At 40.5% G+C, this 23,127-nt stretch overlaps 1 protein-coding gene and 1 pseudogene across 1 annotated transcript; one reads left to right on the plus strand and one right to left on the minus strand.

Moving 5' to 3' along the window:
* On the plus strand, positions 6,489–8,556 carry LOC110433100 (annotated as a pseudogene).
* LOC8055567 (3-ketoacyl-CoA synthase 17) lies at positions 10,796–12,590 on the minus strand. The gene has a single exon (XM_002462225.2). It carries the CDS (start codon positions 12,453–12,455, stop codon positions 11,052–11,054), a length of 1,404 nt encoding a protein of 467 aa, XP_002462270.1. The 5' UTR covers positions 12,456–12,590; the 3' UTR covers positions 10,796–11,051.

Below are 23,127 nucleotides of genomic sequence, written 5' to 3' on the forward strand. Positions count from 1 at the left end.
GTATCACTATGGAAAACCTACTCCCTCTCCTAGTTGTCATCTCGTGTTCTCTGTGACGTATAGAGTAGTTCGACAGCTGTTGTTTTAGAGGATAGGTTTTGTGTTGCTTTAGAGGATCGTAGATTTTGTGTGTTTTTGCTACAGTAGTGTTGTTGTCTCCATTGTGTGTGTCTTTTAAATTATTCTCATTTCTTCTCTATTAATATATGCCCGGCATGCTTTTGGCTCTTCAAAAAGAAAAAACCAGAACTAAAGTTTAGTTTAGTACCGAAACACTCCCTTTGTTCACAGACTATAATAGAATTAAACCTTTCTCTTTAGAAAAAATATTGCGTTTTAAACATAAGCAGGTGTGCTCTGTGTTTCGTAGCTGTGTTCAGTGCGAGATATCAGAAATGAATGAAACTGCACTACCGAAATATTTTCTATTCTGAAAAAGGAAATGAAAAAAAAAAAACAGACCTTTGAACTCGAAGGCAGGCCTCAACTCACAGTAACCTGTCACTTTGTCAGGCCGAGGAACCACGGCCCACGGCGTCACTACCCGTTGCTGCTGCTGGGGCAGGCTGCTCTTCCATCCACCACTGGCAATTTTTCTTTATTTTAGACTCTTTTTTTTTTCTAAACTACTCCTCCATGCTAAATTACAAGACGTTTGACTTTTTCATCCTAAATTTGACTATTTATCTTATTCAAAAAATTATATAAATATAGTCAAATTTAAGTCATTCTTGAAGAACTTTCATTAATAAACCAAGCCACGACAAAACAAGTAGTATTTTGCATAAATTTTTGAATAAAACGAATGGTCAAATTTAGTGTCAAAAAAGTCAAAAATCTTATAATTTTGAATAGATTGAGTAAATAAGCTAGCGACACGTGGTTAAATACATTTTCAACAGGCTGGCTTGGTTATGCCAATGTCGCCTGATGTGAACAACTCGGTGAAGACGTCACTGACGTCATTATAACGATAATTAATTGGGTTAGCTTAATCCTCTTCACGTGACTCGTCTCCCAGTGGCGGATCCTAACTTGTCATCGAGTGTGTGCCAAATTGTCTATAGAAGATATGGTAACTAATAGCTTTATTACAATCATAGTTTTGTTGGAGATAGATAGACCATGAGGCCATTACAAACTCCAATAGTTTGCTAAAACTTACTTGGCAAATCTATAGTTTTGCCAAGTCTCAAAACCAAATGCCAAGTGAAAAAAGAAGTCTTCTCCAATAATTTGTTATTTGGACTTGGCAAAAGAACTTGGCATCCTAGGTTTTTTGCCAAAATCATAAAAATGAGCCTCCAACAAGTTGGCAAAACTAGTTGGCAAATTGGGATACACATAATGCCAAGTGATGGAGGACTTGGCATATTTGCTAAGTGAAGAGGAAATTTTGCCAAGCTCACAAAATTGCCAAGCAAACTATATAATTGCCAAGTTCACAAAAATAGACATTGTAGTATTTTTGTTTATATTTGACAAATATTATTCAATTATGGATTAACTAGGTTTAAAAGATTTGTCTCACAATTACAAGCAAACTATATAATTGTTATTTTTTATTTATATTTAATTCTTTATATATGTACTGTAAGATTTGATGTAACAAGAAATCTTAGAAAATTTTGTAAATTTTTTGAAAAGTAAACAAGACCATAGATAGGGCCTAGCTATAGCCTATAGCCTGACCGTGGGGCGTCGGCACGGCACAGCAGCACTGGCTGGCGGCCGGGCCGTCAGCCCACGGACGCCGTCGTGCAGATGCCACAGCATGGTCGGTCCATTGGGCCGGTGGCGCGCGACGGAGGCCCTTTTAGTTGCCGTTTAAAAACTTTTTGTCCCGTCCTATCAATTAACTATATCAATTCTACCGTGATCTAGCGAACAGGCCACGTCGCCCTAAAATCTGATTCCTCTCCTGTCTCTCCCGACGCTTCCTCTCCTATATCGTTAAAAAAAAGAAAAAAAAACACCAACCCCTTCAGCCTCGCTCCAGTCCCGTCATCTCCCCAACCCCGCGCCTCCTCCTCCGCCGCCCGTTCCCAGCGCCGCCCCTCCCTATCTCCGGCGCCACCGCCGAGCCATATATATAAATATATAAACTCTTATATATATATATCATTAAATATTGATTAATTAATTATATAGTTTATATAAAAACTAATTTATGATTAGCTATAATTATTATAATAATACTAAATTAATTAGATTTAATAAATCCATTTTGTGATTTTTATACAAATTATATAATTAGTTTTTTAACCATGAAACATTCTACGTTACACTCACAAACTTTTCACGCGCACGAAAAACAAGGGCAAAGTGATCGCGGTGCAGGTTGTGCTGTCCAAACTTCATATCGTACGGTACGAGGGGCGGGGGACACACTCCTCGCGCGTACGGCGCTCGTACAATGTAGGAGTAGGCTGTTAGCATTGATCACTCACAAACAATGTGCGTTGTTGTGTTGGGCCTTGTTTACTGCCGCACCAATTCTAAAATTTTTCAAGATTCTTTATCACATTGAATTTTTAGACGTATGCATAGAATATTAAATATAAATAAAAATAAAAACTAACTGTACAGTTTAGTCAAAATTGACGAGACGAATCTTTTAAGTCTAGTTAGTCTATGATTGAACAATAATTACTATAAACAAATGAAAATACTATAGTGTCGTTCAATGGAAATAAACAGCGCCTACGCGTATGCGTACGGAATTCCATCCATACATTACGTACATACGACGGACACGCACGCTGCCCAACCAAATTTCAAAGGGGCCACAGGCACACACAGCACAGCCACAGCGCACGGCATTTACGCTTAGGCCTTGTTCAGCTGGGCTCAAAAAACAGCTGCCGTTGATGTTAATACTTAGGCCTTGTTTAGTTTCGAAAATATTTTGGATTTCGGTAATATAACATTTTCGTTTTTATTTGACAACTATTATACAATCATAGACTAATTAGGCTCAAAAGATTCATTTCGTGATTTACAGGCAAACTGTATAATTAGTTTTTGTTTTCTTTTATATTTAATGATCCATGCATGTGCCGCAAAATTCAATATGACGGGAAATCTTGAAAAAGTTTTTTGTTTTTAGAGTGAACTAAACATATTTTGGGCCTGTTTGGTTTCCTTGCTAAATTTAGCTAGCTAAAATTATTTTAGTTACTTTTGGATGACTAATGGAACTAAACTATTTTAGCTCCTTTTAGTTAATGTGTTTGGAACTTTAGCTACTAAAGTGATTAAAATTTAGCTAGCTAAAATTTAGTAAGGTAACCAAACAGGACCTTTGTGAGGATAAGAACGTTGTTTACTGATCGAAAAATAGTGATGATAAGTTCAAACAAACACATGCACACAGCATAGCCACAGCGCATGGCATTTACTTAGTTCAGGTTGTCCACATAGGTCACTGTAACTATTTTTTTTTAAAGAATTACACAAGTAGAGACGTAAAAGCTTAATTTTAAAGAACTACACAAATAAAGACGCACTACAAGAAACTTGCTAATCAGTGACAGATTTTTGGTGACGGATTTACAAACCGTCAACAACGTGGAAGCAGCAGCACTATCCGTGACGATATTTTTTTTTTTCGTCAAGGATAAGCCCACTAGATATTCCCAGCCCGCTACTTCGTGACGGTTTTGTCAGGATCGTCATAGTTTCTGATTTTAGACTCATCATGCTTTATAGTTAGCCCAAAACGTAGAGTAGGTCCACATCAATATTTAGTGGAAAGAAAATTCAAAAATATAATTGCAAAAGGTATCATAATCAAAAGACAACTAAGTTAAAAAAAGAAAGACAATTTGTTAGATTATTTTGTTACACATGTATTTAATGCATATGGCAAAACTAAAAATATTATCAATATATATGGTGTGCTTGGGGAAAAATTCTGCAGCACCTGAGCCCAGCAGTGAGTTGGCCCAGCAGCCCACGGAAAAACCAAAAAAAAAGAACGTCCGTGGGAGTCGAACCCAGAACGAGCAGCATGGCACCCTTGTGGCTTACCACTGCACTAACATTTGAAGTGTGAGATAGTTTAATTCTACATTGCTTTTGACTGAGAATATAGGCGTAAGTTATCCCCAACTCAATCCACGGACTTAGGTCTACCAGCCACACACCGGCGCCCACACGAACTCGCACAGACCCCGCCGCCCGCACGAACTCGCACAGACACCGCCGCCCGCACGAACTCGCACAGCGCCGCCGACGGTGAGTTTAGGCAGCCGCCGTGTTGCCACTTCCCACCACGTGCTGCGCCATCCATCTCTGTCCATCCCCATCCTCAAGCTGAGTGCCTGCCTCCTCTCCAAAGAGATCCCTAATCCCTATCTGCCTCACCTGAACTGACAAATTAGGTATATCTCTTCTTGTTTTTTTTGTTGATTTTGTTGGATGTAGCAATTGAATTGGTGCGGTTTGCTCATTGTAGTTTATCTGTAATGTTTGATTAGATGGATAGAAGTTGGGTGCATAGCACACTATTTTCCCTTGAACACAAGAATGGTGTGGCCGAATTTATGAGTTTTATTCAGGGCCAATTCAATGAGAATGTTGAAATTCTATGCCCCTGTAGCAGATGCCTCAATCAGAAGTACGTGAAACAGGATGTTGTGAGGAAGCATTTACTAATGTATGGCATGGAAACTACTTATACTCGGTGGATTCATCATGGAGAGAGCTTAGATGTGAATGTTATTGAGCATCCTATTGATATACATGAAGATGATGATGGTTCCACTCATGGGGTGGGTGTGACAGAGGGTGACAACTATGGTGATCGTTTGGAAGGAATTTTAGGAGACCTACAGAATGCAGCAGCACAAGCAAGACTGGATGTAGAAAATGAAGTTGGTACTGAAGAACCTCTTGATAAAGAGTCATTTTTGAAAATTGTCATGAGAGAGGCAAAGCATCAACTCTATCCTGGATGTACCAAATTTTCAAGATTCTCATTTGTGGTGAGGCTTTTGCATATGAAATCATTGTATAGGATCAGTAATTCTGCTTTTTCTTCACACATGAAGCTATTGGCTGAAGCTTTCCCAGAATTCAATACACTCCCAAAATCATATGATGAAGCAAAGGTTATTCTAAAGGAACTGGGTCTTGGGTATGAATCAATACATGTGTGCTACAATAATTGTGTGTTGTTCAGAAAGGAATATGAGAAGGAGGACAATTGCCCGGTTTGTGGTCTCTCGAGATGGAAAGATGCAGAAAGGAAGAAGATTCCACAAAAAGTGTTGCGGCATTTTCCATTGGCACCTAGGCTAAAGCGGATGTTTTCGACCAAAGAAGCATCAGAAGCGGCACAATGACACAAGTTAAAGAGGCAACCCATTGAGAAGAATATGAGCCACCCAGCTGATGGCGAGGCATGGCAAGATTTTGATCGTGAATATCCAGATTTTGCAAAGGATGGAAGAAACCTTAGACTTGGCCTAGCTACTGATGGGTTCAATCCTTTTTCAGAAAAGAACACAAAATATAGCATGTGGCCTGTGCTTGTTGTGCCATACAACCTAGCACCGTGGGAGTGCATGGAGGAATCAAACTTTATGATGGCTTTGCTGATTCCAGGTCCGAAATCACCCGGGAAGGACATCAATGTATTTTTACAGCCTCTTGTAGAGGATTTACTTGAGCTTTGGACTGGTGTTGATACTTATGATGCAAAGCATTCGCACTACTGGATTCAAGTTTCAGTCTCGCAAGAGAGTTTTTGCAGACCAAAGAACTCCTAGAGAGACAAGGTCAAAGAAAAACATGGTCCAGCGAGATGCAAGTGTGACACCAAGTGACATTTGTGTGCCACCTCCATCTCGAGTTAATGAGAGCCATGCTAGAGAACTTGTTGGCAACTTAGATCACCATGCACAGGCTGCTATTCAAGGCCAGTTCTACTACCACATTAATTAATTTCATTCCATTATTCAGTTAGCTATGAAAAATGTTCAACATGCTTTAGTTGAATTAAAGTCTTGCCTTCTCTGCTGGAGAAGCGATATGCACCTACTTCATAACATGTGAACTCACCCTTTAATTACTGCCATTAATTTTAGATGATAACTCTGCTATACTTGACAACACTCACATGACCACTGGGTTTGATGCAATTGACCAGGATAATCAGCACAACCATATGGACAATGGAGGTGACAGATTCTTACAGTTTTTCTATAAGTTCTGTTTGTATAATGAATGCATTCTTACTTGCTGTCCTTTTTTAGATGGCTTCACCCAACATGATGAGAACACCCTTGTGGCTGATGCAGTTGATGGCAGTACCCAACATGGTGACCAGAACCATATTACCAACAAAGGTGACAGTTTGGTCATCTGTTTTTCATATTTCATATTGTTTCAGTTGATCAATATTTGTATGCAAAGCTTTAAATCCATGGTCATCTTGGATCAGTGCTCTTCAGCTCAGTAATTTCAATTTCATTTTCAATGTACATTTACAACTAGGGATGGAGAGAAGGGAACGGGGAAATAATATGAGACTTGGTCTCCAAAAATTAAACCGAGCACGCCGTGGCAAGCTGCAAGTTGTCATACCTGAAGGGAATATAAGGCCATTGGTTCCTCTTGTTGCTGCAAAGTATGCAAGTGAATGCAACATCATAGTTAGGAACCATGTGCCTATACTCCCGCATTGGAAGCTATACAAGAATGACCCTAAGTCAAATTCAAAAGAGAAAGATCCAAAAGAGAAAGAACCAAGAGACAAAGAACATGGATCTGCGTACGTTGATCTATTCTTAGGAAAACTAAAGGTACATACATTCTACAGCCCTTTCCACATCAGTCTCTATAAGAACCACTGTCTATTGTTTTATGCCATAAATTAATGAGTCGATATTTTTTCTAACATGTTCTTCCATTTAATTAGGCCAAATTTGACATAAACACAGAGGATGAGGCAGTTAAAAAGGCTTGTATTGAGATGATGAAGTCTGCAGATCGCCAACAAAGATACAGGCTGAAGCAAGAATATTTTGATCCTTTTCCACTACATTTAGTACCAAAAACTTCTCCTGTCAAATCCATGAGTAATGAACAGTGGCTTCAACTTGTAGAATCATGGAAGAGTCCTAAAAAAATGGTATGTTTGCTCTGAAAGCAGAATGATGCCTGGTATATGCTAATCTATCATCATCCTTACATGTATGCTTGTCTTTGATGTAGGAGATGTGTCAAAAGAACAAAGACAACCGAGCGAACGTAAAGTACCATCACACAACTGGATCCCGTGCCTACATGGTTCATGTTGAAAATTTGGTAAGTGGGTCATGTTAAACACCATATAAATAAATGTCTGCAACTGTTACTTAAGCATGCTGGGAAGATCTAATTGTAGTGTCACCTAATTATTGTATTGTCACATGTTGATTTACAAACAAGTAAATCATAAGCCACGCTGTCCAAATTGTATTTTCACACGTACAGTTCCATGAACATAATGTTGTTTACTATTTCTATTACCATCCATATACAGTGTCATTGCCCGTGTTATGGGCTACACCTATCTGTTAATGCTTCATGTTTTGTAGGTGAATTTTTTCTTCCAGTTTTTAAGTTGAATAGTAGCTGTCCAAATTTTTTGCCCGTGTTATGGCTGCACCTATGTGTTAATGCTTCTAGGATTTTAGTTCAACTTGTTCTTCCAGGTTTTTAGTTGAACAGTAGCTGTCCAAATTTTTGAAACATCATAATTCAAGTTGGACCTTGGAATGTTGGTTCTCAGGACAATTTTGAAGAACCTGATGCATTTGATTTGTTCAAGGAGTTTCACTACAGCAAGAAAAAAAATGCTACACCCCAGCTGTACAGGAAGCTATTGTAAGATAATTTTCAGACTTTGATCTTTGTAATGCTTTTCTTAATTCACTCATATCAACCATGTTTGTTACTTGCTTGCTAGACTCGGATGGAAAATGAGCTATCTACAACAACAGAAGGTGAAGAACTTAAGTCTGCAGCTCAAGTTGTTTCTGATGTGCTTGCTGAGAGCACCAAGAAGAATAAGTTCTTGCAGAATGTGGGGTTCCAGAACGCCTCGCGTAGATCCAGTGCACGGAGCACCGAGACATAACTGGAAGCGGAGAGAAGGACCAATGCTGAGCTTCGTGCGCAGGTGGCTGATTTGTCAAATAAAGTGCAAGAATCTGAGCAGGCAAGGATTATGGATCGAGAGGAGATGAAGAGGAGTCAATCTGCGATGGAAGCAAAACTTAATCTTTTGCTCCGTCGAAATTGACCAAACTAAGACATGAATGGTGCATATCTTTTGCCACTTACTAAATGCATTTTGCTGCTGCTAACTTGTCAAGTCAATTTTGACCAAGTTAAGTCATATATGGCGGTATATGTGTTTGGTGCTGCTGCTTCCAGTTTGCTGTTCTGGCTGGATGCACCAAGCTGCTGGTTTTTTTCCATTTGTTGAAGTTTGTGTTGATGGCTTGTGCCATGGTAAAGTGTAAGATTGTATGCACTTTTGTATGGTAATAATTGTTGGGTGAAGAATTGTGTAATGTGATGTTGGATGAAAATTTATGTGATATGTTGTTGGATCGAAATATGATGTTTTTATTTAATGTGCTGGTACAGTAATTACTACTAGTGCTCTGTGTATATGGGCTGAATGTTTCAAAATAAGCTATGTATATGGGCTATATGTGTTGTACTAATGGGCTGAAAAATGGGCTTAAAAGTAGTGATGAATATGGGCTGCAATATGCTGAAATAGGCCTGCGAAAATGGATAAAATTTTGCTTTTAAAATGGCTCAAATTGGGCCAAATTTGGCCCATCTAGTATTCTGGCCTGTTAACCAATAGGATGAGGTAGTGTCCACGTCATCATCCATGTCAGCAGCCTCGTAGGCATCTATGATGATGTGGCAATTCAACGGTGACGGTTTTTTCCGTCACAGGAAATGGGCTTGGGCTGGACTAAGTAGGCCTCGGGCTCTACCGTGACGGTTAAAAACCGTCACCGATTAAGGGAATCGGTGATGTTTTTTGATAAACCGTCACGAGAGTTGTGACGCTCAATCCGTGATGTTATCTGAAACCGTCGCAGATCTTGGATAGCGACGGTTTTTTGGTGATCAGTGACGGAATTTTTCCATCACACATTAACAGATTTTTTGTAGTGACGCAAAAGCTTAACACGTACGTAGACTTAACCCTATAGATATAACGTACTGAACTAGATCCAATTTGCAACCAAGTCACTTCACTGTGGATTCTACTATTGTTGCTTAGGTTACTATGGATAAACCCAAAGCCGTTGGTGGAGCTAGACGCTAGAGCACTACCAAAGAGTATTCACAGGCTCAAACCCCTTTCAAGCTTAAAAAAGAGAGAAAATCAGGCAATAATGAAATATATATACCCTTGGTCTTTTATTATAGTCTTTTTGCGGATCTCTTACGATAAATCAAGATAATTTAAGGTATTGTTTAGTTTCACGTCTAAAAGTTTTTCATCCATCACATCAAATCTTTAAACACATACAAAGAACATTAATAAATATAGACGAAAACATAAATATAGACGAAAACAAAAACTATAAATCAAGATAATTTAAGGTATTGTTTAGTTTCACGTCTAAAAGTTTTTCATCCATCACATCAAATCTTTAAACACATACAAGGAACATTAATAAATATAGACGAAAACAAAAACTAATTATATAATTTACTTGTAAATCGTGAAATAAATTTTTTAAACCTAATTAATTTATAATTAGATACTAATTATCAAATAAAACGAATATGCAAATCTACAAACTTTGCGGAACTTTAAAGTTTCAAACGACCATTGGATTTGCCGGCTCTTAGGCCTTGTATAGTTCTAAATTTTTTTGAAAAATAGATACTATAACATTTTCGTTTGTATGTGATAAATATTGTCCAATTATAAATTAACTAAACTTAAAAGATTCGTCTCGTAAATTACAGACAAATTGTGTAAGTAGTTTTTGTTTTCGTCTATATTTAATATTTGTTTGAGCTTATTAACCGAATCTACCGGTCATTCAACAATATTTTTATCAGCATCGAACCAGGGTGCACATTTCTGTTTTGAAACGAAAATATGTCACGCAGACTCTGGTCCTACTCTTAGCAGAGCCATTATTGATGACCAGGAGCCGCAGGGTGCACATTTCTTTTTTGAGTAAAAAAAATGACTGGTAGGGTACGTAGTGTAGTTTTACAGTGCTTCCTTTTTTGCGAGGGCTCAACCGAAGCTGCTAATCAGAGACGGTATGACTGTTATACACCTGCGCACTAGTACTAAGTGTCTCAGTTAGTACTCGACAAGCATGCAGGTACAAAATACGGCCTCTTTAATTTAGCAGGGTTCAATTGGATCTCAGTTTCACGGCTAAGGGTTGTAGCAATAGCAAGAGCTGGACCAGCTTCGATCTAAACGGCTAAGGGCGTCCCAAACAGGATTATTTATCTGCATGCTGAGGAGGATTATTTATACTACTGTTACTATTTAGTTCTTGTTTGCATGTTGCTAACAATCCAGTTCATTTTGTCAACAGTAGGGCTATACAGTTTCAGTAGCTCTGTGAGGAAGATGCCAAAGAAGGTTAAGAAGCCCTTGTGTGCCGTGTCAAGATCCTAACGTGACCCAATTAGTCTTTGCCCATTAAATTAAACGTAGGGTGCATGCTGCGTATTCCTCCGAACACTTGATGATTAAATAAACTGAATAAAGAAATAATGCTCCTGTGCTTTACAGTATAATAAAAATTTCACGCCCCAAACAGAACGGCATGTATGTTGCCTTTTATAGTATGATATATATCATTGACACACAAATAGATATGCCTCATCAAACAATGCATACATAGGTCTTGGATGGAGCTAATGAGACAGGCGATCATCATGCATCCAAGCATACCAAACAACTGAAATGTTTTGCTTCTCAAACGACTGACGCAGACGCAAGCACGAGATGCGTCGCTAATGATGATGTTATAAATAATATAATACGTACATCAAGCATGCTTGTGCGTCTTGGACGGCGGCGGCGGCGGCACCGGGTAGCGGTGGACGCATCCGTTCCACGGGTTGTCGGCGTCGGGCGCGGCGTCGCGCAGCGCGCGCCACACGTTGCTGCACGCCTTGAACCCGGTCCCGAACGCCAGCATCCAGAGGCGGTCGCCGGCGCGCACCCGGCGCTTGGCCTCGAAGTAGGCCAGCTCGTAGAACACCAGGCTGCTGGACGTGTTGCCGAACCGGTGCAGCGTCGACCTCGCCGGCTCCACCACGTACGGCCCGAACCCCATCAGCCGCGCCACCGAGTCGATCACCGCCTTCCCGCCCGAGTGGATGCAGAAGTGCTCGAACGCGCGCTGGAAGTCGGGCACCTCCGCCGCCGCCGCCTTGCGGTTCCCCGCCGCGTAGGCGCGCGCCACCCGCCACGCGTACCGGAGCATCTCCGGCACGGGGAGCACCCGGGGGCCCAGCGCCGTGATGTGCCGCCGGAGCGCCGCGCCGGCGACGCGCACCAGGTCCTTGGTCAGCGCCACGCCCAGGTTCCCTTCCTCGTCCTCCATCTGCAGCGCCGCGTTGAAGGCCGCGTCGTCGGACCCGTGGTGCGTCCGCAGCGTCCGCACCAGCTCGTACTTGGCGTCGGCGCGCCGGGACGGCACGTCCGTCACCAGCGCCGCCGCGCTGCCCACGCGGAAGATGCAGTTGGTCACCAGCATGTGCTTGTTCTTGCCGAAGTACCAGTTGAGGCTCGTGTTCTCCGTCACCACCACCAGCGCGTACCCGCCGCCGCCGCCGCCGCGCGCGCGCAGCGAGCGCGCCGCCGTGTCGATGCCCACCGTCCCGGCGCTGCAGCCCATCCCGGCGACGCTGTAGGACTTGACGTCGGGACGCATCTTGAACCGGCGCACGATCATGGACGCCAGCGACGGCATCGGGGAGAACATGGAGCAGGCCACCACCAGGACGCTGATGTCGCCGGGACTCACGTCCGACTTGGACAGGAGCTGCTCCACCACGGCGAACAGGCCTTCCTCGGCCTCCTGGATGGCGAAGGCCAGCGTCTTCTCGAACTTGCCCGAGTAGATGAAGGGCGGCGCGAAGGTCTCCTGGCCCAGGCCGGACTTGCTGTACACGAGGCGCATGAAGTCGGCGATGTCGTCGGAGTAGCGCCGGCACTTGAGGCCGAAGTACTCGCACACCTCCAGGTTCACCTGCCGCTCCGCGTCCGGGAGGTGGCAGCTGTAGTTCAGGAGGTACACCGGCCGCTGACGCCTCAGCAGGCGCCGGAGCACGGTGCCCAGGAAGACCAGCGCTGAGACGACGAGGGGCACGAGCACCGGGAGCGGGAGGGTGCGGAGGGAAGCCATGGCCGCCGCCGCCGCCGCCGCCGCCTTGCTCGACAACATGACCACCGAAGTCCGAGTGCCTCTTCCCCCTGGTGAGCTAGAGGTAGAGTGCACTGCCTAGTTACTGGTGTGGTGGCGTGGCAGGGGACTTTGCTCTGCTCTTGGCTGGGAATGTACTTTTATAGGCATGGAGAGGATGCTGGTCGTGATCCACATAGGAATACATCCCTACAGTAGCATAGGGAATGAGCATGCACGCCAAGTGTCCAAATTGGCACTACCGTGTGACTGCGAATCATTTTCGGATCCTAGTGACTGCTACTTCTAGCCAGTAGTCTTTTTTTTCTGTCTAAGGCCCATGTCAATACATGTTTTATGAGAGTATCATACATATTAAATAGAGTGCTACATAAACAAAATTGCTGACTTGACAGAGTCATTAAATAAAAGAGTTTCATCAAATGAGAGAGGAGTTCCATTCCCATAAAACTCATATGGCATGGTTACCTAGGCCTTGTTCAGCCCGAAAACCAAAAAGTTTTCAAAATTCCCTGTCACATCGAATCTTGCGGCACATGCATGAAGCTTTAAATATAGACGAAAACAAAAACTAATTGCACAGTAAATAGGGTGTCACATAAGCAAAATTGCTGATTTGGCAGAGTCACTAAATAAAGGAGTTTGATCAGATGAGAGAGGAGTTTCATCTCCATAAAACTTATGTGACTTGGTTATCTAGTTTATAGTCTTGATAACTGTGTCATGAAACTATGCATTGAGTATGGCCTAACCTTTCAAAGCAAATTAGGAATTCTTTTTTATTTGGCTAAAAGAATTTTAAGATTTTCCGTCACATCAAATCTTTCGGCACATTCATGAAGCATTAAATATAGACGAAAATAAAAACTAATTGCACAGTTTACCTGTAAATCGCGAGACGAATCTTTTGATCTTAATTAGTCCATAATTGGACAATATTTACCACAAACAAACGAAAAGTGCTACAGTAGTAAAATCTAAAATCTTTTCGCATCTAAACAAGCTGGCCTAAAGAACGTATGGTATATGACAACTAGAGTCCAGTAGATGTATAAACAGGTATATGTATGGATAGATTTTTGGTGGGACGACCACACCCCCGTGTCACCCCCTCCAACGCAGGCGACTCGAGCGACCTCAACCCTAACTGCCACCGCCCCCTCCCATCTCCCGTGGGTAGCGTGCCGCGCCGCCGGGGCACACACCTACGCCGGATCAAAGTCGCCTAGGTCATAAGATCATTTGATGTAGAGTAAAGAGATAGAAGGAGGATGCAAAACCCACTGCTGCAGGACAATGAAGCTAATTAATCGTGCACTTGAATGAGTGTTGGTTGAGAATGAAGTAAACACAATACATGCCTACTTGACAATGTTTATTTGGATGGAGGCATCAAAGGATCTATCATCTAGGCAACTAACGCCTAGGTGCACAGTGGCGGAGCCAAGATTTCAGGTATTCCACGTATAAAATACTAGATGAATTTTCCGAACGTTGCCGCGAGATTTTTTTAAAAATAAATCATTATATACATAGCGTTACTATATGATATATAGTCTATTATTTATGCATTGCATATATTTTATTGTATTAGGTCTAGTAAAAAATTGCTAAGCTAATAGAACAAAAACTAATATTTGGTTACATTATAGAGGAATTAATTGGTGATGAAACAAATAGTGTATGTACATAACTTGTATGTTAATAGATTTAAGATTTAAAGTATTTCATATGATATATATGATATGATCATTTTTTGTAATTAATATGAGATGGCATGGACTTAGTGAAGAATGATGTGGACACCTTGCATGAAGAGCTAGAATATTTAGTGGGTCACTTAGTGGGGAATGATGTGGACACCTTGCATGAAGAGAGAATTCATCTAGTGAGGTTTAACTTTATAAGAGTTATAGATTTTTAATGCATATGTGTAATAGTAATAAGGAACAAAATAATGCAACATTTCTTTAAAAAAATCAGCAACAAAAAGAAGAAGAAAACAAAACCTTCAATTCTTATTTTGAAGAATAAAAAATAGATGTAGGGTCTTTGTGTTCACCTTAGTGTTGCTTCAAGCTGTATATGAGAAAGGCGCTGAGGGAGAGGGTCGGACGCTTGGACGCTAGAGCCGAGAGGGAGTCTGCAAAGACCACCGACCACTTCCGCCGCTAGAGGAATGTTGTCGATGGGGTATCTTTCTGATGAGTTCATGGGCTGCTGCTACTAGTTGTTCTACTGGACTTAGAGCAACTTCAAGAGCTTAACTATTCTTGTTGTGTATGCTATTTCAGAATTTGTATAGCAAAAAGTTGACTTCAACCGATATGTTATCTAATTTTGTAAAATAGAAAGTTGGTTTTCTCTTGATTTTCAGTGGCTATATATAGCTTATTTCAGACGCTGACTATATGACTTTGTAAAATAACAAGACTATTGTAGATTCTTTTTTTAGAAGTTTTCTATTCTACGAAATGGCTAAACAATAGAATTTAACAATTAATTTTAGCCAAACTATTGAAGTTGCTCTTATGGGCTACATATTTGCAACATTCAACAAACTAACGTGCTAATTATACATGTGTGTATATATACATATATTTGTATTTGTCACAAAAATCATTGGTATTCTATGGAATACAAGAGCATAACCCTAGCGCCGTCCACGGGTGCACCTAAGGTTGTAGTACGACAGAAGGCGTGATTGGTTCTCTTCGGTGGGCACCCAGGCCAGGCCAGGCCAGCATAGCATCCAAGAGCCAAGCTCTCACGGACCAGGCTCGTTGCATGCAGAGTCATTTTGTTTGGTTGGCGTCTCTACTGCCTAGCATGTCCCACGACTAACGTTGTTTGGTTGGACGAGCACGGTTCACTTTGTTGATAAGCCATGTGAAAGTATGAAAGTATTTTTCGCTAATTTGTTATGAGAGAAAAATATAGTAATGTTTTTTATTATGTAGTACTTTTGTTATGAGAGAAAAAACATCGCTATGTAGTACTTTCGTTTGAAAAACATAATTTTCTTTTGAGACTAGTTAATCTATGATTAGACAATATTTTTATAATAAGAAATTAGCGAAAGTACACCAAACTGTTATACTGAACAAAATTTAGTATTGTTCAGTACCCGTGTTTCAGTATTGTTCAGTATTTTGTGGTCCTTGAGTTTACGACTAGGTGATATTAAACGTTGTTCAGTACTGGTCAGTATTTTTTCTACACCACAAGTCAAAACCAAATAGAAAAAATGCTGAGCACTACTGGAGAGTGTTCAGTATTATCTTATTCAACACTCAGGAGTACAAAATACTAAACAATAATGAAATACGAATACTGAACGATACTGAATTTTGCTCAGTATAATAGTTCGGTGTAGAATAGTATTCTACATCTAGGGTGTAGAATAGCATATATATATATACACACACGGCAACGCTATTCTACACAAACTGAGTAGAAAAAATACTGACCAGTACTGAAACGTGTTCAGTATCATTAAATATTACACTGAGGATCATGAAATACTGAACAATACTGAAACACGGATACTGAACAATACTGAATTCTGCTCAGTATAACAGTTTGGTGTAAAATAGTATTCTACACCTAGGGTGTAGAATAACACACACACACAGTTTATGAACCAAGATTGTTTGAAATAGGGTTCATCTCGACAGTTAAGGCCTTGTTTAGATACACTCAAAAACTTAAAATTTTACAAGATTTCTCATTACATCAAATCTTACGGTACATGTATGGAATATTAAATATAAATAAAAAAGATAACTAATTGCATAGTTTATCTGCAATGTCAAAATCTAAAAAGTTTTTGATCTAAAGGCCTTGTTTAGTCTCGAAAAAATTTCGGATTTCGCTACTGTAGCATTTTCGTTTTTATTTGATAAATATTATCCAATTATGAACTAACTAAGATCAAAAGATTCGTCTCGCGATTTACAGACAAACTGTGTAATTAGTTTTTTGTTTTCATTTATATTTAATGCCGTAAGATTCGATGTGACGGAAAATCTTAAAAACTTTTTGGATTTTATGGGTGAACTAAACAAGGCCTAACGTCGACTGCGTGCACATGGGCCGTCGATCGACGGATCGAGAGGCATCCAGGTGGACGCAACAGTTAAAAACGGTGTGAGCACTGCACGGCAGCATTAAAACTGATACAGCCTTAATTTATGAGCCTTCACCAAGCCTCTGCCTACCCACTACCCACTGCCTCTGCCTGCATATCGATCTGTATCCACGGCACACGGCACGGAGTATTGATGGTGGTTTGGGGCCATGGCAGTACTGTAGACGTTATCTGTTGGCCGGTGGTGCATCGATCATATCATGGGCACAAACTCATTCCCATTAACATTGATGGGATGAGCACGTACGTACCAACCACAGGACAAGCGAAGCGATGGAGACGCGCCCACGGCGAATGCCATCCATGGAACCACACCATTTGTGGGTTATACCATACCAAGGGGCCGGGGAACACCCAACCAAATGATGAACAGAGGCACAGATGGACTCCTCCGTGTCCGGCGGGTGGCAAATGCATGCATGCAACGGCGTTTTATTAACGACCGATCCCGTATCGCATTAGTTAATTTGCACGACAGCCATTAAACTAGTGTAGCACGGAGCCGCCCAAAGTTGGTGCATGCATCTGGATCATCGATCTGCGGAGTACAGTTCCAAATTTTTTTATTTTTATTTTTATTTAACAAATATTATTTAATAATAGAGTAATTAGGTTTAAAAGATTCGTCTCGCTATTTATAGACAAACTGTATAATTAGTTTTTATTTTTATCCGTATTTAATGCTCTATGCATATGTGCCGTAAGATTCGATGTGACGGAGAATCTTGAAAAGTTTTAGTTAAATTTCGTGACACTATAGCACTTTCGTTTATTTGTGGTAATTATTATCCAATCATAAATTAACTAGGTTTAAAAAATTCGTATTGTATATTCTGACCAAACTAGTTTTTTATTTTAATCTATATTTAATATTTTATGTATGCGAAGATTTAATGTAACGGAGAATTTTGAAAAATTTTGAGTTTGGTGGACAAGGCCCTGGTTTCAAACTTTCAACGGTGAATCTATCCTCCGCCGCCGTCCGTCAGATCTCTCGCTGCATGCTACTGCCATGCTGCTGCCACAATTGCAGCAATCATTAACGCATGGCGAGGCCGGCCATGGCTAGCAGTGCGGTCGTCGTCGATGACCGGGACGACGACGCAAAAGTCCATCCACAAAAAGCTCTCGCGCAGGCCATGTGTGCATTCAAGGCCTTGTTTCCTTCCAAAAAATTTAGCAAAATTTTTCAGATTCTTTGTCACATCAAATCTTTAGACGCATGCATAGAGTATTAAATATAGACGAAAATAAAAACTAATTGCATAGTTTGGTCGGAATTGATGAGATGAATCTTTAGAACCCAGTTAGTCTATAATTGGACAATATTTGTCACAAACAAACGAAAATGCTACAGTACCTGTTTTGCAAAAATTTTTTGAAGCCCAAGTTTGGAGGGAGGGGGACGTGGCAGTGGCCGGCAGGACCTCCCTGCCTGCGCCCTGACACGGCGGCCTCTCTCCACCATGGCCTGGCCATGCCTCGGCGGCCGTGTCGTGACGACGCAGACTTCTCTTGGCTTGCCCATCTTCTTGGAGAGGTGCCCTACCTACCTATACGTCCCACACCCACCTAGCAAGAGCAAGAGAGGCCTGTAATAATTTTTAAAAAAAAAGCAAAAAGGAGATAAAATTAATTGAATATACCACTGGAATTTACCTTCTTGTTTGGTGTTTGCCGAAACCGGACATGCGCGCTGTGGGGTCGCCACACTTTTGTGGCACGTACCAAAAACGGTCGTCACATCTTGAAATAGTTGTAGCTATCCCACATAGAGTACTCTGGTACCAAACAACAGTTTTTGCATGCATGGCCCGCCACAAATGAGGCGTCACAACGTGCGGCGGGGAACCAAACACCCCAGCTCTGGTACCCTAGAATATTAGAATTGCCTTCATTTTCATTCATCACTATAATTTTGGTTCCTCTACACGTCTTGCTTAATTTCCGTTAAGATCAGTTTTAGTGGGAGTTTTAAACGAGTCTCACTTTCTTCACTAATGATGTGACACTTATAGTAAGTTTATTGAATTGACAAGCTAATTAGGAAGAGAGAGAGAGAGAGAGAGAGAGATTTATCTAGACAAAACCTGTTGTTATCATTAACAGCACCGAAGCTAACATGACAGTCTTTGTAACTGTCAATGGCCGAGGGGGGAGGGGGCCTGGCACCCCCAACGTTGTAAAGGCCCCTCATAGTTGATTTGAGTATTTACTATCTAAGGGAGTCCCTAATGATTAGCTGTTTGGCTAGCTAGATTTGACATGGCATGAAAAAAGTAGGAGTAGTCACTAGCGACAAATATGAAGTGCCGCTATCAGCTGGTGGTTCCACTTCACCTCATGATGTGATGAACATGAAGCGTCGCTCGGTCTTCGTCTCGCTCAAACAGCCGCTCGCATCGTCTCTTCGTCTTCTCTTTCGCTTGATGACTTGATCGCTTCACCTTTATCGGCATTCTTGCAGACGACTCGACTAAATGCGGTCCCGTGGGTGTGGAATTAGGACGTGATCACGCGAGATGCCGTGCTGCACTGCAGCCGTCGGCCAAATTGACATCGCTGATGTGTCGGCCTTCTAATGATTAATTCGCTTATCTTCGCTTCATGAGCAGGTAATCCCTAATTAACGATCAGTATCCAAATTAAACTTTCCAATTTCAAATTCTAATTCGCTTGTCCATTGCCTCCTCCCCCTATGTTCGGTTTCTGGCTCCGCTCCTAGTAACTGTATCATGAAACTCACCATTAAAACTAGCCTAAACCCACGAGAGCACCGTTATATCTCTCATCTAGTGTTTTGGTTGCTTGTGTGGCCAAGGCGTCATCTAGGCAAGAACACTGCTATGATAGGCATGGATGTCTTGATTATATACTTACATTCACTTAAAAAAACATCACTCTCAATGAATATGGCTAGACAATCATGTGAAAGACTCCAAAAAACATATGCAATGTCTTCACCCTTCTTTGTTACATGCTTCACTCTTCAAGCCGGCTGAGAATTTGTAAATCAATATAAAATTTTGATGGCTTCTAGAAATTCAATCAAAGTTTAAAAAGTTTGACTTAAGATAACTCTAGAAATTGATTCTTTCAGGCACAGGGAGTATGCACAATGTTTAGTGTATGCTTTTAGAAATTTTTAATGTTTAATAAATCATGATAACATTACAATAGTACGGCACTCCAATAAGAGTCACTTACTGGAGCTCACATGAGAGTGCACCAAATAAAACCGTGTTTCAATACTTAATTCTTAGTTTCACGTTTTATACAGGTTTTACAACATGTTTCTTAACAGAAGCAGAGATTTTAATTGGCAGCGTGATTTCTACTCATTTTATAGGCAAGATAAATATGATTGGTTTTTAACAAATACAATCATGAAACTCGGAGAGACCAGATCGCAGCACACGATAAGCAAAACTTTTGCTTGACAAGTGTTGTAAAAGGCATGTGATCCTATCTAAGAGTTATTTTTTTATTACATGTAGCTAACCATAATCTTTCAACTTTGTCCTTAGCAATATGGGAACGAAAACACCGATATGTTCCATGTTCCGGGAACATCGTTCCAATTCGGGAAATGGGAACATTATGGAACATTGTTTCGAATACTGATGGAACATGATCCATACCATGGAAGCCACGCTTGGCCACTTGACACAAATTTGAGGCCCAAAATATAATTGATGGAAGAAGAAAAAGAGGAGAAGCCGGAAGATGAGTTCAACTATCGATTTTATCTTTATTATTTTAGAACTTTCTTAGTTTTACATTTAATGAAAACTAGTGTTAATTAATTCATTCATGATAGCAATCAATTTAATTAGAATCATATATTTTATCGTTCTGAGAACACGTTCCGGTTGCACTTGGTACGCGTTCCATTAATCGAAGGAATGAGATCAAACCAAACACGAAGCGAGTGGTGGGGCTGTCGGGGCTCCAGCCCCCCTACAACCGTTGGACCCATGGAGCCTCCCCTCAGTCTCTCACTAGTATATTGCCTGTGCTAACGCTACGGTAACATTTAGAAAAAAATTGGAAAACTAAAATAAATCATAAAACTAAGAAACAAACCTAACCCACTAACAAAAAAAGTCTACATAAAAATTACGGTACTTCATTTAGGAACATATACCCATCATTTGTCTTGTAGAAAAGTCTATATAAATGTCTATATAAAAGTCTATATAAAAAGTCTATATAAATGTTATAAAAGTCTTGTAGAAATGTCTATATAAAAGTCTATATAAAAAGTCTTGTCTTGTAGAAAAGTCTATATAAATGTCTACATAAAAGTCTATATAAAAAGTCTATATAAATGTTATAAAAGTCTATATAAAAGTCTTGTAGAAATGTCTATATAAAAGTCTATATAAAAGTCTATATAAAAGTCTTGTAGAAATGTCTATATAAAAGTCTATATAAAAATTACGGTACTTCATTTAGGAACATATACCCACGAACAAAAAAGTCTATATAAATGTTATGTAGAAAAGTTGAGATACACAGTTGATCTACAAATACCCATCATTTGTCTTGTAACCTTGGTAACAAGTCCATAAAAACTGAAATACTTGATTGTAATTAGTGTAGGCGTATACCCGCCTTACTGGACAAACAAGCAAGAAAAATAAAATTGTAGAAATCAATTAAAGGAATAATCAAACAAAAAATGCCTGACAAAATCAGGCACCTATCACATCATTGTACAAAACTGCTCCAAATAGGAGAACATACAGATAGAATTTATTTATTCTCCCATCACGAATTAAGGGTGCATGTAAAGTTGGCATTCTAGTGTGTAACATTACATTCTCTCTACTTTTGGCTGGTGCTCACGCTGGTAGGACTATCTGCCAAGTTCATCAAATTTCTAAGAAATTTTCAGTCTTGAATATTGAACCAGGAGCAAAACCACAAATTAAGGCCTGAATATTGAAGACTAAATTAGCACCAACTTTTGTAATTCAAGAACATATTTACCATGTCAAAACTTAGCAATCACCAGATAAAATATTTTACTATAAGCAATTTATATAATTGTATTGCACAAATACTCAAACTGAGACCATTTCAAGTCTTGATAAATTAATCTGACAATCTGGTGAATTAGACTGAAAAAAGCTAATGAGCCCCATCTATTCTCACATCAAACTCGTTCTGTTATTCAAGTGAAATAACATACTGCATGAACAAACTCATGCAGATACTAAAGCCATTGATAGTATATTACTTCTTTACTAATCTGAAGCAGGAACTATGGAAAATAAAATAGATGGAACAATCAAATATGAAAGATCATCTAGGCCCCTAATGATTTTCGGTGATTAATGAAAATGTTGATTACTGTGACTAACGTGTGTTTTGTAGAGGCAAAGTCATTAGTGTTAGGTCATGGTAACAGCTCCTCGATGGACAGGGACGTACATGCCTACTTAATAGTGGAAATCCTTTGAAATCGTTTTTCAAAGGATGGTTGGACATCGTCAAAACTATACTAGGTCTAAGTGTCATATGGTGAAGAAGGGCACTTAGAGTAGTTTAGAACTTTGTTTTCTTTTGACCGTACTATTAAGAGGGGCTTTGATCTAGTAGCTTGACTTAGGCAAGGCTTTAGGTTTAGGTGTGGTGCACATTTGGTAAATCTAGCTCTAGGCAGCTCACAGATAGTCCTTAGATCGAGAGGAACAAACTTCATTTTGGAAAGATCGCGTTTTGACGAAGTTTGGGTGCTTAAGTAGGCACCGGACGCTCTGTGAGTGCGTCCGGTGAGATCGTTTGCAGTCAGAGTGACTGGTGCCTAGGGTTAGGCACCGAACGCTAGCATCGGACTCACCAGGTAGCATCTGGTCCTAAACCTAGAGAGGTCTACAGATGACCTAGGCACCGGACGCTAGCACCGGACTCACCGGGTAGCGTCCGATCCTAAACTCAGAGAGGGTGTAAGGTTCACCCTCACACCAGATGGTGTCACCGGACGCTCGGTGCAGAGCGTTCGGTGCAACATCAACAACGTCCGGTGACCTCGTTTTCAGTATAAAACGGTTGGCCGACCCTTGGACTTGATGGGGTGTATTTATACTCCTCCACCTCGTCCATAGGAGCTCTCTTACCTATTTGATAAGTTGAGAATTACCTTGTGGTGCAAGAGAGAAGCAAGAGCCTAGAGAGGATTGAGATTTGAGAGATTTCTTGTGAGAATCCTTCTCTAGTGGAATTCCAAGAGTCAAGTGTGCATCCACCACTCTCTAGTGCCTTGTTTAGGTCAAGTGAGAGTTCATTGCTTGTTACTCTTGGTGATCGCCATCACCTAGACGGTTCGGTGGTGATTGGAGGCATGAAGACCGCCCGGAGTTCTTGTGTATAACACTCCAAAATTTTTAATTTTGGATTGTTATTAGAAAACACTAAATTAAATAAAGATTTAATTTTTTTATAAAATATTCCAAGATTTATTTAATTATTGAATTCAAAAAGAGAGAAAATGTGGATAAAATTTGTCAACATCAGTTCAGATTTCCATTTAGGAAA

The sequence above is a fragment of the Sorghum bicolor genome, chromosome 2 (genome assembly GCF_000003195.3).
Source record: "Sorghum bicolor cultivar BTx623 chromosome 2, Sorghum_bicolor_NCBIv3, whole genome shotgun sequence".
NCBI classification, from domain to species: Eukaryota; Viridiplantae; Streptophyta; class Magnoliopsida; order Poales; family Poaceae; genus Sorghum; species Sorghum bicolor.

Excerpts from the sequence above, each read along its gene's own strand:
- LOC8055567 (XM_002462225.2), bottom strand. The coding sequence starts at position 12,455 with ATGTTGTCGAGCAAGGCGGCGGCGGCGGCGGCGGCGGCCATGGCTTCC.